The sequence below is a fragment of the Xiphophorus couchianus genome, chromosome 9, assembly GCF_001444195.1.
Source record: "Xiphophorus couchianus chromosome 9, X_couchianus-1.0, whole genome shotgun sequence".
Lineage (NCBI taxonomy): Eukaryota > Metazoa > Chordata > Actinopteri > Cyprinodontiformes > Poeciliidae > Xiphophorus > Xiphophorus couchianus.
Genome location: NC_040236.1, coordinates 24,987,945 through 25,010,839, shown reverse-complemented (window position 1 = coordinate 25,010,839; position 22,895 = coordinate 24,987,945). Strand labels below are relative to the sequence as shown.

Here is a 22,895-nt window from a genome sequence, read left to right as displayed (position 1 = left end):
GTAAGGGATCAAAACCACCATCTTTACATTTGTTACACAATCTCCCTTTCTCAAAGTCGTCTCAGTACTTAAATTAGGTTAGAGAATCAAAGTCGTCACTGTTTGTGAATTTTTGTCCAGGGATTTCACATTGCCAGGCCTCCGTTTTGGACTTCTTGCCATGAAAGACAAATGTGTGAAATTTGCTGATGTCAGATTCACACCAAACTTCCAGAATGCATTAGATCTGGTCCTTAGCAATACTATATATATCTTTATATTCTGACATCTTCACATTTCTGCTATATGCACTTTATTGTCCATATGGTTCTCTACTGAATTTTGGCATATGGACTTGATGCGGTTTTGTAGTGTCTTCCGTCTTTTCTGTGGAAAATGCAACCAGCTAAGTTGACCCTTACAACAGGTCAACTTACCAGTTGTAAGGTGGTCCAATTTACTGAACTTTTTTTTAACTGATGGAAACTGACCTGTGTGGCCACCATGGTGGGGAAAGGTAAAATATGTAGGCAAGAATGCAACAAACTAAAGTAATGCATTTTCACAATGTGATTTCACAATAATTATCACTTTATACTTGCGTTAGTTGTGAAATTATTTGTTTACAAGAACAAACTTAACAGCTAAAAGTCAACACTTTCAGTAACGGCCCTAAACTCCAGAAAGCAACAGCATAAACAGAATTGTGCCTCTGAATCTAACGGCCAGCCTTGCTATATGTTCACCCTCTCTGAGTTTGACCGTGTGTGTAACTTACTTCACACCCCTTGCAAACAGCTGGTAAACTAAGTCAGTGGGAGGTAAGGGGAGCTTGACTGCGAAGATATCCCCATTCCTGCTGACTTGCAGGATAGATGCTGACCTACAGACGACTCCTGCCAAACTCCGCCTGTAAGAACATCTTTCCCTGAGTTATTCAAGACCAGGAGCCAGTATATCTCTGTGGCATCTCCTGGACCTGGCCTGCTTGGAGTGAAAACGCAGTGTAAGGCATGCTTCAGTCTTTAAATTGATATAAATATGTATATAAATAAATCTGCATTTATATTTTATAGAAATAACCACAATTTTACATGCTACGGTTCTGGTACTTAGTTCAAATTCCCAGTGATACATGTGCTGCTGGATGCTTCCAAGACACTCTTGCATGTTCAAAACTGGTGAGCAAGGCATCAGTGGCAAAACTAAATCTCCACTGATCTTACAGATGTCTGAAAGAACAGCTGCTGTGAAAAGGAGCAGAAGAAAACGTCAAGTGAGACTTTGTGTAACTCGTAGTCCGTCTGATGGAAGCACTGTAAGTAACCCTGACAATGTGAAGATGTACTCTTCACTTCACGGTGTGTGTGCTGGTGAAGATTTGCTTGCTGACAGCAAAGACAATGGAGTTCTTTATCTAAATCCTCAAACACCAAACTGGAGTCTTGTAGAGAGGTTTGCTGAACTTTCACCAGCAGAAGAGGTAAAGATGCCTGTGAAGCAAGTCCACAGGGGGGCCATGGCACCACGTTCCAAACACGCTGAGACCAAAAACAAACATAATGGATTGGTAGATGCTTTAAAGGAGAAGGAAATAAACTCTGTCCAACACTTAACAAAACAAAACAAGGACTCAGACCAACTGAGGACAGCTAATCTGAAAGAGCCAGATGCTGAGGAATACTCTCCTAGTGAGGATGGAAAAGGGACCAAAAAGAGACTCAGAAAAAACCCTTCGGCAAATAAGTCACCTAAAAAATGTAAAGACGATAAAGCTCCACGACTTTTGGCTGTAATGAAAAGACGAAGTGCAGTGGACACTGAGGACCGACCTTTCAAATGCACACACTGCCACTGGGCTTTCAAGAAACTCTGCAACCTCCAGAGCCACTTGCAAACACACTCTGGCCTCAAGCCACATGTGTGTGACATATGTGGCAAGGCTTACTCACATCAGGGCACTCTGCAGCAGCACAAGCGTCTGCACACTGGGGAAAGGCCGTATCTCTGTCCCTTCTGTGACAAAACATACATCTGGTCCTCAGATTACCGCAAGCACATCCGCACACACACCGGCGAGAAGCCCTACATCTGTGAAACATGCGGCAAGGATTTTATCCGCTCCTCCGACCTGAGGAAGCATGAGCGGAACATGCACACCAACAACAAGCCTTTCCCATGTACGCACTGTGGCAAGACCTTCAACAAACCTCTCTCCCTGAAGCGCCACGAGCGCAAGCACCTTGGAGAAAGGCCCTTCTCCTGTCCGGACTGTGGCAAAGCATTCACTCTGGCCAGCCGCATGGCCGAGCACCAGAAGGTCCACATGGGAGTGCGGCCGTTTGTTTGCTCCGTGTGCTCCAAGTGCTTCACAAAATCCTCCAATCTAACGGAGCACAAAGCCATTCACAGTGGAGTGCGGCCTCACAAGTGTGGAGAGTGTGGCGTGGCGTTCGCCATGGTTTCCCGCCTGGTTCGTCACCAGTTCATTCACAACAACCAGAAGCCGTACAGCTGCACGGGCTGTGGCAAGAACTTCAGCCACCTCACGCAGTTGAAGCTCCACCAGGAGCAAACTTGCGCCGGCAGGATCTTTGTCTGTGTAGAGTGTGACAAATCTTTCCAGTGTGCCACAAAGCTCTCACAGCATGTGGCGGAGCACAAGGAGAAAACAATGTGACCCCAATAAACAGGGCATGTTGTTTAACCCATATGCCAGAAATCTTCATTCAGTACAGAAGAGCATCGTAAGATTAAATGTATTTAATAATTTAGTGAAATGTAGATAACGGTCCTGCATGAGGGTAGGTTGCACAGAATGATGTCTGACAGAGCCATGAAACTTTCAGGTTTCCTCTGTTTTTACTTTTGTTTTCCAAAATCAGATCAGGAAATATAGAAAGCATTTCTCAAATAATAATTCCATTTATAAATGGGAGAAATGGCCAAGGCCACCTGGCCCTATAAGAAAATGTAATGAGCCCGAAATCTAAATCTGGCAATGAGTTTTAAAATTGCTGTGGTGGAATTTTGGCGCAACTTTCTTTTCGAAATTGTTTTTGTTGGTGTACTTTGGATCATTGTACAAGTGTGCTTGAACTTAAGATCAAGCATACTTGCTGGATGTTCTCTTACAGTATTTTTAGGTTGAGGGTCTTATTCCAGGTTCAGTCAAATAGAGCATGTTGTCCAGGACCTGAAGCAGCAAAGCAGAACTTTATACATTCCAAAAAGTTCCACTTTTGCCTTTTACAGCTCATACAATATTTTATTAAAAGTCTTGGGGCTTATGAAAATGTCTTATGGTAAATGTCAGGCCCATGTTTTGTTTAGGTCAGCCATGGTGTTAATCCTGAAACTCTTCTATGGTTGCCAGACAAGTGAGGCCAGCAATATTTTAATGTTGTTCTGTTTTGATTTTTTTGTGACCCTTGGATGATTTACAGAAACTTGTTAGAGTAATCGTGGAAGGCCAGCCACTCCTGCGCTGGGTTGTGTAACTCCTTCTACAATCATAAATGCTACTGACTTTGTTTCTCTTAACCAAAAACAATTCAATAGACTTGGTAGAATTAGCAGCAAAGGAAGACTCTGTTGAGCTTGACATACTTTTTGATATCTTTGATTTGTTTTCTCGTTGTCAGACAGATTATACTTAAGAGATTTCTAGATTCTTCAAGTCTGGCAGAAATAAAGATAGAGGAATTGAAATAAATTAAATCACCATTTAACAAAGAATATAACCTTTTCACACTGGGTCAGGTGGATTTGGGTTACTCTTCCCCCTAATAATTGAAATCATTTGAAAACTGCTTTTTGTATTTACTATTGTATTACATTTTTTATTTTTTTTTGATGATCTGAAACATTGAAGTTGGACAAAAATAGAGAGTACTTTGAAAGAAGGTAAGGACAAATACTTTTTCACAGTACTGCATGTAATTAGATTACATTTATAATTACAAATAGATAAAAATTAAAACCTTACACACTCCTACCCTGGTGGGGGTGGGTTCGCATCAGGGCTAAAAATTTCCACCAACCCAGCTCTGATATTGGAGCTGGCAGTGATGTGAAACCGCTTACGGTGTTAGGCTGTTATTAATGTGAGAACCCACGTGTAACTGATAATACGCACAACTTTTTCTCTTTGCATATTGGCTCACAAATAAAGTAGCGCCAACTGACAAAGACTTGGCTTTGAATAATTTGTTCTGACTTGAGTGTGGCGTCATTTCTCTCTCTTATATCTAAACATACACAGAAATCAAACTGTCCTTTTCTGAACAGCATAACTCATCTAAACAAAACTCAGACATATAGCAGCTGTTGTAAGGTGCGGGACATTCTTCAAACTCTAGGGTAAAAAAAAAACATTTTGTTTTTTTAACCAGAAAGCTACTCACACTAACTGGGAAGTGTGGGGTGTGCAGTGATTGGACTGTTCCTGCTGGTAGAGTAATGCAACTTACCAAAAACTCTATGTCAGCAACTTTTTCATAAGCCGAGACCTTACATAGTGTTAGCTGTAGCTGTTTCTTTTCCACCATTAGCGTATTTATCAGCACATTCACGATGTTGATTGTCAGCGCTAAGACCCTCCTCCTGGCTCTGATTGGTTGTTTTCGGTCGGGAGCGGTGCATTTCTTTAGTCGAAGATGGGAATTCTCAAAGACAACCGTTAGTCATGTTTGGAACGGGAGGTGGGGGAGTTGGGTTGTCACGTGAAGTGTTGATTAGGTTTTGCAAAATGTTGTGTCAATGTTACCTTTATCTGTCGCTTACAAGGCCATTCATTTTACAAGCAGAAGTAAAAATATAATTTATTCTATTTTGTCTAAATCTCAGTGTTATAATTCAGCCATGCTGTTTCAAATGCAGCGCATTAAAAATATACTGTTCACACTTTGTCATCTGGTAAATTTTGCCTTCTATCATTTTGTGTCTTCATTTTACTTAAGCAATCAGAATGTAATAAAAAAAAAATCAAAGAAGAGTTTGTGATGTTCCTGAAACTAAACCCGATTTGCTATTTATTTACAGAACTTTATTAATTATGTTAGGGAAAATGCATTAATCCTTAGTGGCCTAATTATAATTCTTTGACACTCCACAGGCTGCTTGAAAAGCTATTCCATAAATCCATTCCATGTTCTAAGTTGCTTACGCTGTGACACATTACAGGCAGATGGTGACATTTCTGCTGTGTGTGTGTGTTGCATTCCCTGACCAATCACACATGGCTTCTGCAGACGAACAGGAAAAAGGAGCCGGCACCTGCCGTGTTGTCACCAGGCCTGTGCAAAGTGAGAGGCCCGCTTGGCATTATTGTTATTTCTGAGCTCAGACCCGTCTGTTATTTATTCACCATGGCTGTGTGACAGGAAATAGAACATGCAGGCTGAGAATTTGTTAATGTTTTAATGTTTTAGTGTCATTGAAAGAGAAACAGACAATTGTCATGTAACTGAAATGTAGAAGGCACTTTAAAAAACAAAACCTCACTGCTTAACTTAAAACATCTTAAATATATACAGACGTGTTTACAATATGACAAAGAAACAAAACAGGTGATCCTCAAAGTAAATGTACTTCTACAACTAAGATAAACCTTCCTCACATGAACATTTCATAAACAGTTCGGCTCTATAAATATTTTTTGGGGGTGGGAGGGTATGAGCAGAAGCATTACTGATTGATAGCCTGGCAGAGGTCTCCCTTTACATAGAACCCTCCCACATCCACGCACACACACACACACACACACACACACACACACACACACACACACACACACACACACACACACACACCACGTATTATGAGACGACATGAGGAAGCGCAGTTTGTGCATTTTGCAATTGCAACAACAAAGCATTTACATAAAATTCTTAAGAGAGTCAGAATGGCTAAAGATTACCTCAAGTAGAGAAAGCTATACTGATGAAAGTGTTTCATTTGTGTGTTTTAAAGCGGTGGCTCTTACCCAGATTACAAATAACACCGCGGATCTGTTAGACTTACCACTTTCTTCTACATTCAAATGACTGATAATCAGCACAAAATGATCGCTACGCACAACTTAAATCATCAGCTAGTGGGCACAGGTTCTTTGAGTTGGCTTTAACTTTATGTGTCATGTGAAAACTCGCATCTTTGCTGCTGATAAAACTGATTCCAGTCACTTCTAGGCTGTAGTCACTGGGGTCAGAGATGCTGTCCTGCCCTCCCCCCCGGCCCCTGGTGATTTCCCAACAGTCAGCTCTCAGGAAGCATACCTTGGCTGTCACAGCCGCTGCTATTTGAGTTGCGAGTATTTCTGTTCCATGCACGGAACATGATGGTGAGTCCGCTGCAAGGGTCTGAAACGGAACCCCGGAGAAAGAATCATCTGTGCAAGCAAGCAGTATACAGTTCTTCCTGGTGGCGGTATATGTGCACAAAGTCCTCACTTCGATTTAAGGGTAATCAACTGTTCTGCAAACATAAAGACATGTAATCAAAACTGACTCTTTTTGATGATTTGTAGATCAAAATGTGTTAATGCTTTACCTTTGATGGAGTTATGCAGCTTTTACTACCTTGGCTGCAGGCCTGTGAGGAAAATACGAAGGTTTACAAAAAACACATTTACAACCATAAATAAGGGTTAAATGATGTTAAAAGGAGCTAAACTTCTGCAGGTTTAAATTTTGGAGCTAAAGAACTGAAAGGTGCATGACATGAGAGGGATCAGACGCTTTGGACCGCCTCTGTCAAAACGCTTCAAACATGACTGAAGATGTGAACAGTGTTTAAACTAACAGCATACGACTGGTAGAGGTAAAACCCACTGCTTTACATAACAAGCCACAACCACCAACCTCAGTGCATTTCATTGGGATGTCATGTAATGGGTAAAGAGCAGTGAAAGCATGAAGTAGGAGAAAAAAGAACATGGCATGCAGCTTTTTTACCAACACAAATCTGGAAAATGCGGCGTCCGTTTTTACTTGCCACCTGCCACCTTTTGCTGCAGCCGCAGCTGCAAGCCTTCTATATGTGTTTCCACACCTGATATTTCGGTAGAATCATTTTAATTAGGGACCAAAATTGTAACATTTGTTGAATTTTCAGCTGCTGCGGTTTGGAAAACCTGTTCCACCACTTGCCTGTGGTGGCGCTGCACCCAGAACCACTGAAGGAGACAACACGAAAACCTCAGAAGAAGACTATGAGCGCAACTTCATCCTTTGAAAAATGTGAACAAAAATAGAGTGGCGTGAGATTTTAGCAGTTGCAGAATTTCTATTTTGTCTTTGGTAAAAGACAACAAGACATTTCTCCTGCTAGCGCTAGATATTTTGTTTGTTTCGGTTTGTTTTCTTTGTATTTGCCCAGAATGCCCTACGCTGTAGTCCACTTTCTGCTTTTGAAGCAGTCTCCGAGCCGCTTGCATCCACGTTTAGTCAAAATGCACCAGAGGTTATTTCAACTGAACTGAGAAGAAGGTTTGTTGGCAGACCAAATCAAAGCTTTTTTTTGCTTTGATTAGGAAATATTCACACCTCCCCCCCAAAAAAAGACTTTCTAGACAAACAAACTAGAGTTTGATTAAAGCAGGCTAAGCTGGGCTGGTGTGAATGCACTTTATAGGTGTTGGGAATTCCTTGCCTGTTCTCCTTACCACAGATCTTTTTCTTGTTGGCCTATCTATAAATGGTCTATAAATTTTGTGATAGATAAATTTCACAAAAGAAACTTTAAATACATAAAAATTTGTGGTTTTAATTTGATGAGAGCTTTAGCAGGAAACTGTACGTCCTAATACAGACAGCTGGTCAACACGGTCACACAGGAAAACTATTTTTTTATTTGTCTCATGACTCACCTGCTCTCCTTGAGAAAGGATTCATCCCAGCTGGGGATGCTGGACAGGTGGCAGCAGGGAGAGCAGCAGGTGGAGGAGGAGGGTGTTGGCCAGCAGCTGGGAGCTGGTCCTACAGATCAACATATTAATATAAACAATTTTAACAAACTGATGAAATCAATCATGTTTTCCATCTGTTGACATCTCACCGTCTGAGCTGGGATGTCTTTCTCTGTATTTTCCTGGACCTCTTTTGGTTTGGATTTGAACCAGCCACTGAACCACCCAGCCTTGGTGCTCTGTGTGCACAGAACAAAGACTGAATCCATTCATGTCACCTCCTGTCAGCCGGCAGGAGCTGCACTTCCATTAACCATGAAAATGTGCAATTTGAAATTACAAAAATAATTTTTGCCAAATGGAAACACTGCAATTTCCAAAAAAAACTGTTTTTTCATAAAAAGGTTTTTGCAGTACAACAAAGTTTTACGGCCATATCAAATTAATTGTATTTTGCAAAATAACAATGGAAACACTTTTTTTGCATCACACAAGTCACACAACCAATAACTGGATGTTACTACTTTTCTTTGTGGCAAAAACCACAAAGACGACAGGAACTAGTAGGAGCATGATGGTTTGCTTTTGTTTTTTTCAGACAATGTACAGCTCTGACCCCACCAGAGCTCTCACAGCATCACACTTCATAAAATGTTTGGTGTTGTTGATACATGTTGAATATTTTAACTCTTCTATAAAATCACCAACTACAATTTCCCCAAAAAACAGCATATGTAGTCGCTCCCAAGTAGGCGGGGCTTGTTGCTCCAAGGCCTGAATAAGACGCTGACATTTCCTCTGATTGGCTGATAGATGATGAGCGCTAGCTCCATGGCTGAATTATGAATATATTTCATGTTACTGTTTACATCTGTTACTGTAATGATTTATCACATGAACAATGTGTGATTTTAATTTCATTTTTCATTTAGTGAAAACATAGCGATTGCATCTCATATAGTCCAGAATAAAGACAAACATTTGGGCACTTTAGTAAAGGAAACACAGCTGGTGTAGCAGCTCTAAACTCCCTACCTGTTTAGGAACCTCTTTGGGCCCCTCAGGCTCCTCCACAGCGCCAGTGACGACCCGCTGGTTTGGATTATGACCGAAGCTAACCTCAAGCATCTGATTATTCATTTCCAATAGAAAACAAAGAGTTGATTTCTGAAATAAGTCAACAATTTCTCCGCTGTCTTGGACAGATAATGACTACAAAGAAACCTCTCACCGTCCCGGTCCTGGAAGACGAGTCTGCCTCTGCGGATGAAAACAAAGTAGTTGAGCAGAGAGCCAACGGCTCACGGGATGTGAATGTCTGAACAGAGACAGGAATGAATGACGTTTGGCAGGGGATCCTCACCATCAGCTGCCAGAGAAACATTACTCAGAGGACAATGTGGCATGGAACTCCTGACTTCAACACCATCCGTGTAATGATGACTGAAGTTTTGGCCGGCGGGAGCAGAGGGAGCATGAACTGCTATTGTTGGCATGGAGGGAGCATCGGCATGAGGCCTTGACAGAGTAACAGGCAGAGAATAGCAGAGCTGGTCAGAACTGAGCCGCCATGTATGAACCAACCTGAGTGATTTACAGTGCTACTAACAGTTCTCTACCTTTGCTGTGTTTCTGTGTCAGTGTTTGACATCACTTCCTGCGTTTCCTCTCCACTCCCATGAATGAGGCTCTCCTGATGCTCAGAACTTTGAAAATAGAGAAACTCAGGCTCCGGATTCTGGTAGTGACAACTTAAATCATCCAGATCAGATTCTGTACAGAGAGATAGATAAATGGATTTTTGTACTAAATATGTAAGAAATACATTTCAAACTAGATGTTTTCATATCCGTTATACAAAGTTTGTAGGTCACTTTGGATTTCCAAGAGAAGTTTGCTTAATGACAGAATAACTAAAGAAATATATACATATATATTTTTTCACTTTCTTCAAGTTAGGAAATCTGAATATAGTGAGAGTACTGTTTCGTCAAATAATTTGGGAAACTTTAAATCAAGCATTTGAAACCTTTACAACCCAAAAATCAATTTTTGCCCTCAACCTCGTTAAATAAAACTTATTTGGAGCTGCATAACCCTTTGAAAGTTATAAGTATCTAATACAGAAAATCTGTTGTAGTTTTTAAAGAACAACCATTTTTTTTTGATGATTTCATGTTTATAAATTTAATGGCAGTTAGATAATACATGTCCTGTGGTCTGATAAAACTAAAATCATCAGTTTGACTATTATTTTCATTTTCATTTCTGAAAAAAAGAGGGGAAACGTATATCTCACACTTCCCAACTGTGAAGTATTGGAGTGGCAGCATCATGCTGTGTGGTTGTTGCAGTTAAAACGACAATTCTACCAAATACTAATGCATATATTGGTGAATTTATAGAAATTCTGAATTTACATCGTAGAAATAATTCTGGCTAAAACAGAAAACATTCAGTCTGATTCAGTGCCAGACAGTGAGAACAAATGATCTAGTTTTTCAAGTGTATAAAACTGCTCAGTAGTAGGAAACCTCACAGGCAACATTTGAAGAAAAACTTACCCAGGTCCAGTTGGCTGTTCTCGTAGGCCAGGGCATGGTTTGCAGGAGCTGCTTGATTTATATCAGTACCGTCATAAATCCCCATCTGAGGACAATAAATGTTATCATCAAACTATTTGCACATCTTAAAGGTTTAACAGGGAGTAAACCTTTAATACAGCTATATTAGCAGCTCTTTAAAGCTGTACTGTGAAGAATTTCAGCCTGGTAACAAATCCTAAAAATGATACTAAACATTATTTAACTTATTAAGTGAAGACGTTAATGGAAATGTGACTGGTGTTTGAGGCATCTGATCATAACACTGTGAGTGGTCAGATCGTAAATTTGATCAGATGCTAAATAAAACCCCATTGGTCCATCATTCATCCCAACCTGACGTGCGGAGAATCTCAGAGCAAAATTCCTTGGCAACCCATTCAATATGTGGAGACAACTAATTTAGAAGGCTTATTTATTAACATAAAGCATGTAGAAACCATGTATGTCTACACCAAATGTTATGGTTAAGGACAGCAGACCAAGTAAAAACTATACTGTTGAGCTATATCAAAAAGGAAAGTAACAAGAACACAAAACATATTACATAAATATTTACAGGCAGAAAAGGCAACATCATAGTGTGAAAAACACCTTTTCATGATAGCTAGTTGGACAAATAGCTAACTAGCTAGGTAGCCAGATAGATAGATAGATAGGTAGCTAAGTGGATAGCTTCATAGACAGCTAGCTAGCTAGACAGATGGGTGACTCCACTTTTTATTCTTTGTCTCCTCCCAAAATAAATCCTTGTAAAAGTTACAAATCTGTTATTTTAAGCCATACTGTATCTATTCTGGGTTTTTAACTATATCAATAGAAAACTGTTCATGGAAAAAAACTTAGCCTAGTCAAGCTTGAGATTTTGATGATGGTATTTGACAAAATGCTAAGTTTACTGGTTTGTTTTATAATTGGTTACTGTTTCACTGGAGTAATGCACCTTGAACCAAGGTTAGTATAGTTACTAATATTAAAAAATAATTTCCATTAACTGGAATAAATAAAAACAGTAATTAATGGGGCAAAATTATAACTAATTGGAACTATATAGTGCATTTATAAAACTAACAAAAACATACTGAAATTATAGATAAAATATCCTTCATTTTTATGTTTATGAATTTAGACTCCAGCCTTCCTGTCACTCAGTTCTGTTAGCCTTTCAGTCCTAAAGGCTAATAAATAGTTTTCCTCTCCCCATTTCCCAATAAAGGTTTACATGATGACATCACAATAATTTGACATTTGTGAATTCTCTACCTAAAAATTTACACTTAAACTGCTGCTATAGCTTTTAAAAAGTAAACTAAAAACAAAATAATATTTAACTAATAATAACGAATAACAAGTAGTAAACACACTCTAAAAACTAACTAAACTGAATTAGACAAATAATTCAAAAAACTAACTGAATTAGACAAATAAAAAGTCACAAGGATGTAAATCTAAAGTATAATGAACAACCCATAACTATCACAACCCTGCTTTGAACTGCCTTGTTGATGAAATGGGCCACATAAATAAACAACTTGACTTAACTTGACATTAAAGAATAAAGCATCTTTACTGGACATTAATAAGTCCAAAATCACTCTTAGAAACATCAGCAATCCATCTACTCCTGATTACAAATTGGACTTAAAACTCATAATAAATTTGCCTTCCTTACAATGTCTGAATTCTGTGACGTTTAGAATTAAGGCCAGATGTCTTTCTTCACAGACCTACCCTTGGTCAGCATGATGTGAAATGAACGGACTGATCACCTGCAAGCGTTGGTGTCGTGTCCGAAGGTGTTTGAGCCACTCTGGTTCCTGTTCTGCTGCAGTAAACCCAGCTTCACTGTACTGACCCTCGGAGAACCTCAGTCTGTCTGACAGCTGCAGGGGAAAACACACACACACACCCACACACACACAGCATATGCAGAATCTACTAGATGCAAAACGTTGATAGGATGGATTAGACATGTAAACCATATCGCATGAAGTGTGCATACCTTAATAAGCTCCTCCATCAGCACACAGTGAGGCTCCTGCTGCCTGAGCACGGCCTGCCCTACCACCTCACAGTAATGAAAGGCCTGAGATGAAAGCCCACAGTCCAACAGCCGACTGGCATACAGGAACTTATACACCTGATCACAGAGCATCAGACATAGCAGAATAACCCTGAGATGACTTTAAATGTATTCTTGTTAAAGTTCTAGCTAAAGGCGCAGTAGGTGTGAGCTACCTGAAATGATGGGATTGAAAATGACTTTCCTCCGAGCGTCTGACAGTACTCATATAGCTCAGTACACTGGATGGCAGAATTTGACGCAAAGTTTCCAAAAGGCTGCCTGAAAGAGAGGACAGAAGTGTGTGAATGAAATATATCAGTTTACAAAAAAGAAGTCTCTTTACCCTTGAAAACATCAAACATCATCAGACAAAAGGGGAGGCCCACCAAAGGCCTACGGACATTCAAGATCTGGTGAGATCATTTAATTTTGCTTCAATGTTCCGGTGCCCCTTACTGAGCATATGTTTTATTCTCCCTTTAAAAGGGCAGTATGATGTAAAATCAACTTGTTATAATGTTATTCCCTCATCAAAAACATACCTGGAGTGTTGCCTTGATTTTTTTCATTCATGTTTGAGAAATCCTATAATCTCCCATGGCAACCATTCAGCTGTGCAAATAAACTGGGTGATCCTTGCTCCGCCTTTGAGGCAAAGCTCTTCCTCAGAGCCTCAGTCTCTTAGAGCAGCCCTCCTCTGTGGCTCCCCCACTTAGCTCCTTCAGACTAGCCAGCAGCAATTAGCAAACAACTGGTGGAACTGCTCATCTATTATTCTATTACAGGAGCTACTTCGCAATGGTGGTAAAAATATTGTTAAAGGGTTAATAGAGAAGCCATGTTGTGATGACTTCCTGAAGGCAGAGTCTCAGAAAGAACAAGAGTTTTTAAAGAGACAGAGGCCCAATTTCAAGGCGTTAAATCATTTTGTAAAATTTCTTTTAAGTCATATTTGATCTGTGCAGCATTTTTATAGCAACTAAAGATAATAGTTATTTGATTTGATTATGCTGTAAAATCCCACTATGTGCCTTGAAGTTTGAAGCACAGCTCACCTGTGGCTGCTGCCTAGAAGCACGAGTCTCTCTGCCTTCTGTGGAAACAGGCCAAAGGAAGCAGCGGCCGTCAGGTAACACACATGGGCCGCATGCGTCAGGCCCCTGGAGGCTGCAGGGGGAACAGCAACCCCACACATCAGTGTGTGTGTTTGTGTAGAGCCACCTGTCAGTGAGTCGGTGTTTCTATACCGAGTGAGTCCCCCATGGTGAGGATGGCCTTCTGCTGTACGGCGCCACTTCCTGTCTCGTTGGAGAGCATCACGGCCAGATGGGGCCGCCAGTCGCCCCACTTTTCATTCCCACAGCACTGGATAAGGAGCACCATCATTAATGCCATTGCTGGGGCTTCATAAAGTATTCATGAGTGGGACATGTGATCATTTTATTGCAATATTTTACCGCAGATGCAGCTGGGATTCTCCCAGACAGAAGCTGGAAGAGAGTCTGGAGGGGATCATTTGCTACTAGCTGGCTTGTAAACCTGCCAACACAGCATTTTTGTGTCATTTCACATCATAACCCAGACCAGCAGCAGCACTTGGTGTCAGTTTTCACAGCCTGAATCAGGAACTAACCTACTTAAACAGCATCCTTCCTGCCTGACTTTGGAGGGTTTACACAGTTCACCCCGACAGCTCAGACTCTGGCCTTCTGTCACTTACAGATCTTAATCATGCTGGTCATCTGACGGCCCTCTTCTCACAGATTCCTCCTCTGGCTAACCAACACGTGCTGCTGTGTAATATGTTTCTGATTTTAAAAATAGTCTGAAAAAAGCGGACTAGATTACATTAAATCTGTCATGGTCCAGGGAGGGCCGTGGGTGGCAAACATGTGGTTTGTTTCTTGAACGAACATCCAACTTGATTGTTTGAAATACATATTTCTAGCAAAAAAGTACAGACAAAACGATAACTAAAAACTGTTTGCAACCTAGATGAATCTTACAAGTTCAAAAAGTGGTTCAATAAATTAGTGTAAAATATTTGACAAATTTAAAAAAAAATCTCAACCACGGCCTCCCATCCCCGGATGTGTTCTTAATCTCTGAATTTAATTGAAAGTGTCTAAAAGTTGCCAAAGTAACCTTAACAAATCTCAACACAAAAATCAATTAAAGATTTTGGTTCTAAACTGACAGAAGTATATTCTAACAGCCTGAAAAATGAATAGAAATTTTGATTCAATATAAATGGCCATAGCAAAATGAATGCACACCTGTGGATTAAAACATTTTTTAATTTTTAAAAGGTTTTGTTAATAAAATGTGCCTTTTTCTAATTGGACGACAGTCTGGCTGCTGTGCTGGGCAGAAACTATGAGACTTTCTGCATTCAGTTTTCCTGCAGTGTTTTAAGCTACATTAAAGTTTGGACCAGGACCGAGTCCTGATAAAAATACACACCAGTTACTGTTGTGTTAAGGCGGACACAGTAAAGCCGAGGCACAGGAAGACTTTTTGAACAAATTATCACTTCTGCACTTAAATGTAATCAGATTTCAAGAGCTGTGCCGTTTCAAAGGTCTTGGCATTTCTCACCTGTTCAGTACTGTGATATATGATCTGCTGCCCATCTTGCTGGCCAGAAAAAGTGCATGCCCCCACAGACCGCTGGACATGGCAGACTCCAAGGCCTCCTGCTGACCACATGGGGAAAGTGAGAGAAACACAAAGAGCCAAGAATAATTACAGTTCTGTGTTATAAAACACACTTTAAAGGCTCAATATTATGTATTTTCCAGGCACGTTGTGCTGTAAAATGGCAGAGACAGTTGTTATAAAAACGATAGATATATTAAATATAACTCAAAAGAAATGTCAAAGTCAACTTTGTAATTGACTTTGAAATTGGGCCTCTGTCTCTTTAAAAACTCCTGCTCTTCCTGAAACTCCACCTTCAGGAATTCATCACAACATGGCTTCTCTATTCAACCTTAAACAACAGATTTACCAGCGTTTCACTGAGAAGTAGCTTGTAAAATGAGCTCAGCAGATGTGAGCTTGGGATGAACAGAATGTATTAGCCTTTCATTTCCACAGCATTGGTGGACATGATGCTGTAGGAAAATAAAATAACACTCCCAATAATCACGTCCCCACCTACTTGGAGCACAAGTCATCCTAAAACACAACTAACATGTCGAAAAACTGTTCCTCAGGAGGCCGCCATGCACAGCGCACATATGCAGCGCTGCTGCAAAACCAGTGGAACTACAAAAATCTCACATGATGCTATCCAGATGCTGCACTCACTTCAGGATGCCTGATGTTGGAAACTGAAAGTGAAACTTAGAATTTAATAGCTGATCGATTCAGTCAAGCTACTAATCTCAGGACCTGTGCGGGAGGGGGGGGGGGGTCCAAAGAGCACTGAGACAGCCACTGAATCATGACAGAACCCCCCAGAAAAGTAGAGTACTTGTACTTGACGCAGCAGAACACTGTGCAGACACATGATTCAGAACATACATCAAAATAGTTCAGAGATCTCATTCCTTTTCTTTATGTTAGACCCAGGTATTTTTCAAAACGTCAGCATGCATGGCGACTCAGGATAAACAAGGGCATTGTGGCACAAAGAAGCTACGTTTCAACATGATTTTAGGACAAATGTAAGAGGTTTGCTCCAAGCATCATTAATGACACCAAGGGAGCAGATGCAACCCTGGTTTCCTCGATAATTTAAAATAACTTTGCTTTGCACAGCACGCTGTCCAGATTTATTTACCATTGAAAATGACAGGCAAGATCACGAAAATGATAAGCACTCTGTTCTCTACAAGTCAAACATGTAAATAAATATAAAAGTAAAAACTTTGACGTTAGACTACAACTGGTAAGTAAATGACTGAACCTTCTTCCTTCCAGCCAGCAGCAGCTGAGTGTAGCTCTGCAGCGCCCTCTCTGGTCTCTCTGCACCAGAGCTGCTGGGATCTCCTGTGAGCAGATCATCTCCGCCGGCAGGCGGCGCTTCGGCGGCTGGATGCTCGTCGAAGTCGATGAGTGTGGGGACATCTGGCTTCCAGCTTCCATCTGAATGGGAATCCTGCATCAGGAGCTCAGCGATATCTGAGCCAACTATTTGCTGGAAATATCAGAATATATATTCACATGTGAGGTGGTGTGGAAATTGTAATCTCAGCTTTGACTGTTTTATGAAGCGCACACTTACTCCATTCTGTCTGCAGAGAAGTATCAGAAGGTTCCACAAGAGGGCAGCAGAGCTTCTATCTGCCAGCTGGCCGTCCCTCATGCAGACTCCTGCCTTTTGATGAGCAAAGTCTATTGCATCCACTTTATGCAAATCTTCCCTAGTAAAATATGCAGAGACATTTTTCAAAGCAAATCATTTTTCAGATTCATTTTTGATGTCATGTTCTGCAGTAGGCAGCATCTTGCGTGCAAGTAACAAGGCGGTACCGAGTTAAAGGCCCTGGGAAGTTTCTCAACTCCCGCTGTTCCTGCGTCTCACTCAGTATGAGCTGTGCAGATGGAGAGATGATGTTCTTCAGTATCCCACGTTAGAAATCCAAACTAAAATATCCTGCATTTCAACACTGATTCATTTTGTACTTACTTCCAAACTGTGGATTTCCAGCCGACTGGATTTCTCCTGCGCTGACAGGGCTGGAGTGACCCGTATGAGCTGGCCCACGGGCCCGAAGCTCACCACTGCGTGAGGGACTGAATACTTCAGAGGAGCCGCGGTCTGACGCACTGCTGGGTGCTCTAAGCAGGTAGGAAGCAGAACATGGCACTCAAGACTCAAAATTTAAATACATATTAAAATTAAGTACAAAATAAGATTTAAAATGCAACCAAAGGGCGTAGGTTACTTGAAACAGATAAGTTTTGAGTTTGGATTTGAAGTGTGGCAAAAGAGTCTATGTTACGGAGATCGGGTGGGAGTGAGTTCCAGAGTTTGGGAGCAGAACTGCTGAATGCCATAGTAACAAGACAGGCTGTTACTATGGCATTCAGTGAGATGACTAGGAGAAGAGGATCTGAGGGTACAGACGGGTGTAGCAATGTGAAGGAGGTCCAAAAAATATGGAGGGGAGAGGTTGTGGACACCTTTGAAAGTTAGAAAGAGTATTTTATAGCTGATGCGATATGGGATGGGAAGCCAACGGAGCTGTTGTAGAATCGGTGTGACGTGATGGATTGAAGGGGTGTGATGATACGAGCACTCACCTCCGTCAGAGCTGAGGACAGGCTGCATGTCTGAATCAAGGACATCAGATCCGTTCATGTACTGACTCAGCTCATAGCTGCTGGAAGACAGGCCTGAGGTTTTGGAACTCTCTAGAGTCCCGGGGTGATAAGAGGAAATCTCCTCATTGTCTCTGGAAGGGTTAGCTTCATAATCACTGAGGTAACGCTGGGAGATGTCCCTCCTCTGGTCATATCTGAAAGAAGGAAAATCTGACTTTAATCCATTATCATTTTACTAGAATAACAATGCAGCTAGCACATCTCTTCTCATCTGGACCACAAGAAACCCTAATGTGGTATCAGAGGGGATGTACGGCAACCAGTTATCCCATTATGGTCACTTTCCAAACATCAACCTCTCCACTTTGTCATCAAGACAGCAATTAGGCAGATCTAAGGTATCGGACACCATGAATGGAAGATTCTTTAAGTTCTAGGACATGCAAACTCAGGCGAGGTCAAACTACCCATGGTTGTTTGGCTTGTATTGCTTATGTTGGTCTGATGATGGTTTAAATGTCCCTAACCTTTCACTCTCACACTGCTGGTATAATCTCACATGGGTTTCTCTTGGGTCCACCAAGCAGAAAACATGTCCCAACCAGCACACTGTTTAGGACGTGGCTTCTTGTTGTGCATCACCATGATGCACAACATTGGACAATAAATGTCCAACACTACTTGGTCACTAAAAAAGCAAAGTGGATGCTTGGTAGCTGATTGGCTCTAAGGAGTTATCTGTTCTGTTCCCTTTCTATATTTCAGGTAATTAAATTCTCTATAGCTGATGACAGGTTTGCATAGTTTTCAGTTGAGCTCAGGATCTGTGTCATATCAAAGGTGTGAAGAATTTGGAAATGATTTATTGATTTATTGCAAAAAACTGAACAGAGCCATTGTACAATAAAAAACCCTGTTGATGCAGTTAAATGAAAAATTTGTTCTGTGACTCACCTGTGCTCCTCTGAATTGAGGCTCGCTCCATGTCCCTGCATATGGGTCCTGTCAGGGTACTGATTGGTTTGCCATGATTCTTGGGGACCCCACTGTACACCATCTAAATAAGTAGAACAACATGTCATTTATATCTAACCAGATGTCTTAGAAATAGGTCGAGCTAATCCAATTCCAAGTAGAGTCCTGATCGAGGCATTTCCAAACAGAGTCTCTACTGTATACTCAACTCACAGTATAATGTGTATTATCTGTTCATCTAAGCTAGAACTTTGTTGATCAATGTTTAAAATTCACAGCTTGTTAGCATCTACACTACTTGCAAAACTGTAATAGAGGTTGTTAATCTAACAAATCTGGGTTTTTGCTAACTTTGGCTGTAAGCCTGTACTTGCTGTTTAGGTTTACCATATACTGTATGTGTCATGTGCTAAGACAGCTGTCCTTGTTAGAAAGAGCAATGCAGAAAGTAAAGTCCTAGCCAAAACATTAAGCACATGAAGCAGAATTTTCTAAAATGGTTCCGTCTGTACCTGATCACTGGAATCACACTGGAAGAGTTTACAAATCATATTATCAAAAAGTCCTGCTAGAAGAAAGTAATCTTTCTAATGTTAGCCTACCAATTCAGCTAAGTGCTTTGCATAGACATCAGTAGGATCGAGATGTTTTCATTATTTACTGTAGCTGCATGCGGCATGTTTAGTATGTCTTCAGAAACATGAGAGGCTGACCTGCAGAAACTGCTACGAAAAAATTTAAATGTTAGAAAACAGAGACTGCCGCCTTCCAAACATCAACAGGAAGTGAGGTATCTGGGACAAAATCATAATACAAATGTAGACTATGTCATAATAAAAATGTGTTTTCCCCCAGTGATATGAATTTACTAAACTTTCAAACTGATACAATGCCTTAACCAATTCAGGTCATCAAACATATGTTAGAAGGATAAAGGGAAAACCTGGGTAAATACAAAATCACTTGCCACACTCAGGTTCAATTACTTTCTGGCATGTATAACCAACAAATGACTTCAACACAGCCTGTCTAACAACTAAATATTTCAAAAAGTGGCCCATCACAGCCCAATGTAAAGAGAGAAAGTCAGTATGGAAAGTGTTACACAGCCTTGAAAAGTCATTGTTCATGATTCAGCAATAATAAAGAGACTGGGCAAGAATGGCATCCAGAGGGTAGTCGTAAAAACTGCTGCCAACCACAAAGAACGCCAAAGATGTTTACTAAAAACATCTTTATGATTCCCATGACTTTTAAGAAAATATTCTGTGGACTGATATAAAAAATGCAACTTTCTGAAACCTGCGTCTGAAGAGAGAAGAACACAGCACTTTAGAAAAGGATCTCATCTCTTGTCAAACATGGTGGGGGTATTGTGATGGTCTAGGGTTGATTTGGTACTGCTCCACCTGGATGGCTGGTCCTAAGTGATGAAACCATGACTGCAGCTCTCTAGCAGAAAGTCCTGAAGGATAATGTCCAGCTATCTTTAGCACTTGTGCAGCAGGATAGTGATTCAAAAAACATCAGCATCTAAATGGCTCAAACAACAAAATGAAGGGTTTGAAATGGCATAGTCAAAGTTTGCATTTAAATTTAATTATAACCTGCTTTAAACTCATCTAACATAGCTGGATTAAAACAATTCTGGAAATAATAGTGTTTCAAAAAGTGACAAAAAAAGACCTAGTACCAGTTATTGCAAGACCTTGATGGTAGTTATAGCTGCCAAATATGGAACAACCAGATGTTAACTTAATAATTCCATCAGAACATTTTTTAAAAGTTACAAAAATTTGGAGATACACAAGCAGGCGTCATAATTTGGAAATAATGTGTGCGGCCAAAAGGCAGGTGCAGGGACAGCACAAATGATGTACACTCCCTCACGCCCAGTTCATTGAGTCAACTACAAAGCTCAATCTATGTTTACTGTCACTGTTACTGGTGTATAAAAAAACTGTTTAAAATAAACAAACATGGTGGGGGGCAAGTAAAGCCTGGTGGCCCGCCAGGCTTATAATACACTCTGGGACATTACCACTTCACATACAGTGGAGTAAGGTAATGTGAAACCACATTGTGTCCAGGTTATCATTGCCTAATATTAAAATTAGTTTGATGATCTGAAACACTTGAAGTGCTGCAAAAAAAGGGAAAACAGCAGAAATCTGAAAGGGGGGAAACACTTTATCACGTACATGGTATTATTGTTAACGAAGAAGCAGGTCAGGTTTGGTGTCTGTCATGAAAAGTACTGCTTGGCCCTCCCTACTTTAAATATCTTGAGTTGCTTTGCGTCAAGATACCTTGCTGTGCATGGTGGCCTCTGTAGTAGTCATAATAGCCATAGCCGTCTCGGTAATCCCAGTGGTGTTGAGAGGAGTAGTCATAGCCGTGCCTACAAAAAAAAATTGTGTAATGTTAGGTCTTACAGAACCGAACAATGCTGCTATTGGCATGAAGAGGAAACAGTCATTTGCTTAGCATGCTGCACCTTCTACTGTTGCTGAATGTCAAGATACAAAGAGTTCACTGCAATAACCAAAACTTTCAGTATATTTGTAATGTTTGCCTGCAGTAACTTATATGGAGAACTGACCTGGACTGAGGTCTGTGATGCTCCTGCCACCCATATCCATATGCATATTCCTGGGAGTTGTATGGAAGCAGCTGAGGTCTGGCAGGTGGGCTGGTGAAGTGGCTCATGTAGCTTGCATCGGGACGATCCCAGTGTTGGTCCGACATAGGATAGTTCAGATCCCGCTCCTGCTGAGCAGACCTGGAGTAATGCTCCTTGTCTTTCTTTCTGTGGGAACGGCGGCCGGAATCAGGCACCTGGTGGCCCCTCTGGTACATCTCTAAGACTAGACTCTAACACCTTGTAAGTAGAACAAAGTGAGTTTTAGAAAGCTGGACTTATTTTAAAAAATACCATTCACAAAAAAGAATTGGGGTGAAGTGTTGCTGCAGTACTCACAGCTCAGACATTTCACAGGAAGGCAAAGTACACCCACAGCTGCCACATCATTCAGCAGAAACACACAACATGAGCTGATAACTAGTCAGTCTGATAACGAGAGGAGAAAGTTCACACACTGTGACCCAAAACAGAAATTTGCGTGGGCAACTCGCGGTGGCAGAAACAGTCTGAATGAGAATAAAACAGGATCAAAACTCAAGAAAAAAGTTTTCATTTTGAAAAATATTATTTTGTTTTAAAGATTAGAGATTATCAAAGAAGCGTGTGGTAGATCGACGGTGGTTGCCCTAACGATGAAAATCCCTTCATCCTTTGCGTCCAATGAGTGTTCTCAGGGAGTTTTAGGTAAACAGTGGAACACGCCCTGACTGCTGTTCCTGCTGAGATCCATCCTCTGGTTGATTACAGAAAAAAAAAACACTCACATTCTCCGTGATGTACAGGACAAACCGGGTCCTCCATAGTGGCTTCATGTTGTTGGGTTGGGGGAAAAGGGGCAACTTGCATACTCTGACTGTTGCCACGTTGTCGGTAGGAAGGTTGTGTAGGGGACGGTCACAATGAGCGGCGCAGAGAGGGCTGGTCTCAGGTCAGCCATGGTAAACGTTTCAGGGAATGGGAGAAACGGAAACTGACTTCAAAACAGATCTGAAAGCGTTAGAACTGCACGGCTTTGAGTCCATTTAACTTTTCTCCACTAGAGGGCGGAAGAGTATAAATTAAAGCGACCAGCTGGAATATTTCAATGTGAGGATTCCATATATGACTAGATCCTGTTGCTCTAAACTTTGCAGGAGAGAGTGGTGATAGTTAGGCTGCCTCTAGGGACAGTGAGAAATATTGATTTGAACAAACGAACTGTTCTTCTTCTCGCCTACTGCCAGTAGAAGAGCTTTAGGCACACCTATAGAAGAAAAGAAGTGTGGAGCATTTCGGCCAACAGAAACTGAAGCAAACCAACTCAAATGCTGGTTGATGTTTATGCTGAATTTTGAACCGAACCGGATTCAGTTTCTAAATGTAAACGCCAGACTTAAAGACTAAAAAGGACAAAAATGAATAAATAAATCGTTATTTAACCATGAAAGAAATAAATGTTTAATTCAA

At 40.9% G+C, this 22,895-nt stretch overlaps 2 protein-coding genes across 5 annotated transcripts; one reads left to right on the top strand and one right to left on the bottom strand.

The window, feature by feature from the left end:
- The first annotated feature begins 297 nt into the window (after positions 1-297).
- Positions 298-5,624, top strand: znf648 (zinc finger protein 648). The gene is made up of 2 exons (XM_028028148.1): positions 298-985; positions 1,208-5,624. The coding sequence occupies exon 2, from the start codon at positions 1,208-1,210 to the stop codon at positions 2,657-2,659; it is 1,452 nt and encodes a 483-aa protein (XP_027883949.1). The 5' UTR covers positions 298-985; the 3' UTR covers positions 2,660-5,624.
- A 195-nt stretch (positions 5,625-5,819) lies between these two features.
- On the bottom strand, positions 5,820-22,512 carry sec16b (SEC16 homolog B, endoplasmic reticulum export factor). 4 transcript variants are annotated; one of them, XM_028028144.1, is made up of 26 exons: positions 22,214-22,509; positions 21,786-21,955; positions 21,408-21,686; positions 21,115-21,206; positions 18,785-18,887; positions 17,810-18,024; positions 17,193-17,344; positions 17,036-17,097; positions 16,788-16,926; positions 16,470-16,700; positions 15,155-15,252; positions 14,014-14,095; positions 13,804-13,921; positions 13,612-13,723; positions 12,730-12,835; positions 12,494-12,631; positions 12,261-12,374; positions 10,453-10,537; positions 9,508-9,661; positions 9,252-9,406; positions 9,120-9,148; positions 8,924-9,016; positions 8,038-8,127; positions 7,850-7,958; positions 6,532-6,573; positions 5,820-6,456 (listed from the first exon to the last, which is right to left on the bottom strand). In XM_028028144.1, the coding sequence occupies exons 3-25, from the start codon at positions 21,662-21,664 to the stop codon at positions 6,557-6,559; spliced, it is 2,751 nt and encodes a 916-aa protein (XP_027883945.1). In that variant the 5' UTR covers positions 21,665-21,686; positions 21,786-21,955; positions 22,214-22,509; the 3' UTR covers positions 5,820-6,456; positions 6,532-6,556. The 4 variants fall into 4 exon arrangements, with proteins under 4 accessions (XP_027883945.1, XP_027883946.1, XP_027883947.1 ...); XM_028028145.1 differs by having other exon boundaries at positions 21,786-21,875; XM_028028146.1 differs by having other exon boundaries at positions 5,820-6,451; positions 21,786-22,511.
- Between the last annotated feature and the right edge of the window lie 383 nt (positions 22,513-22,895).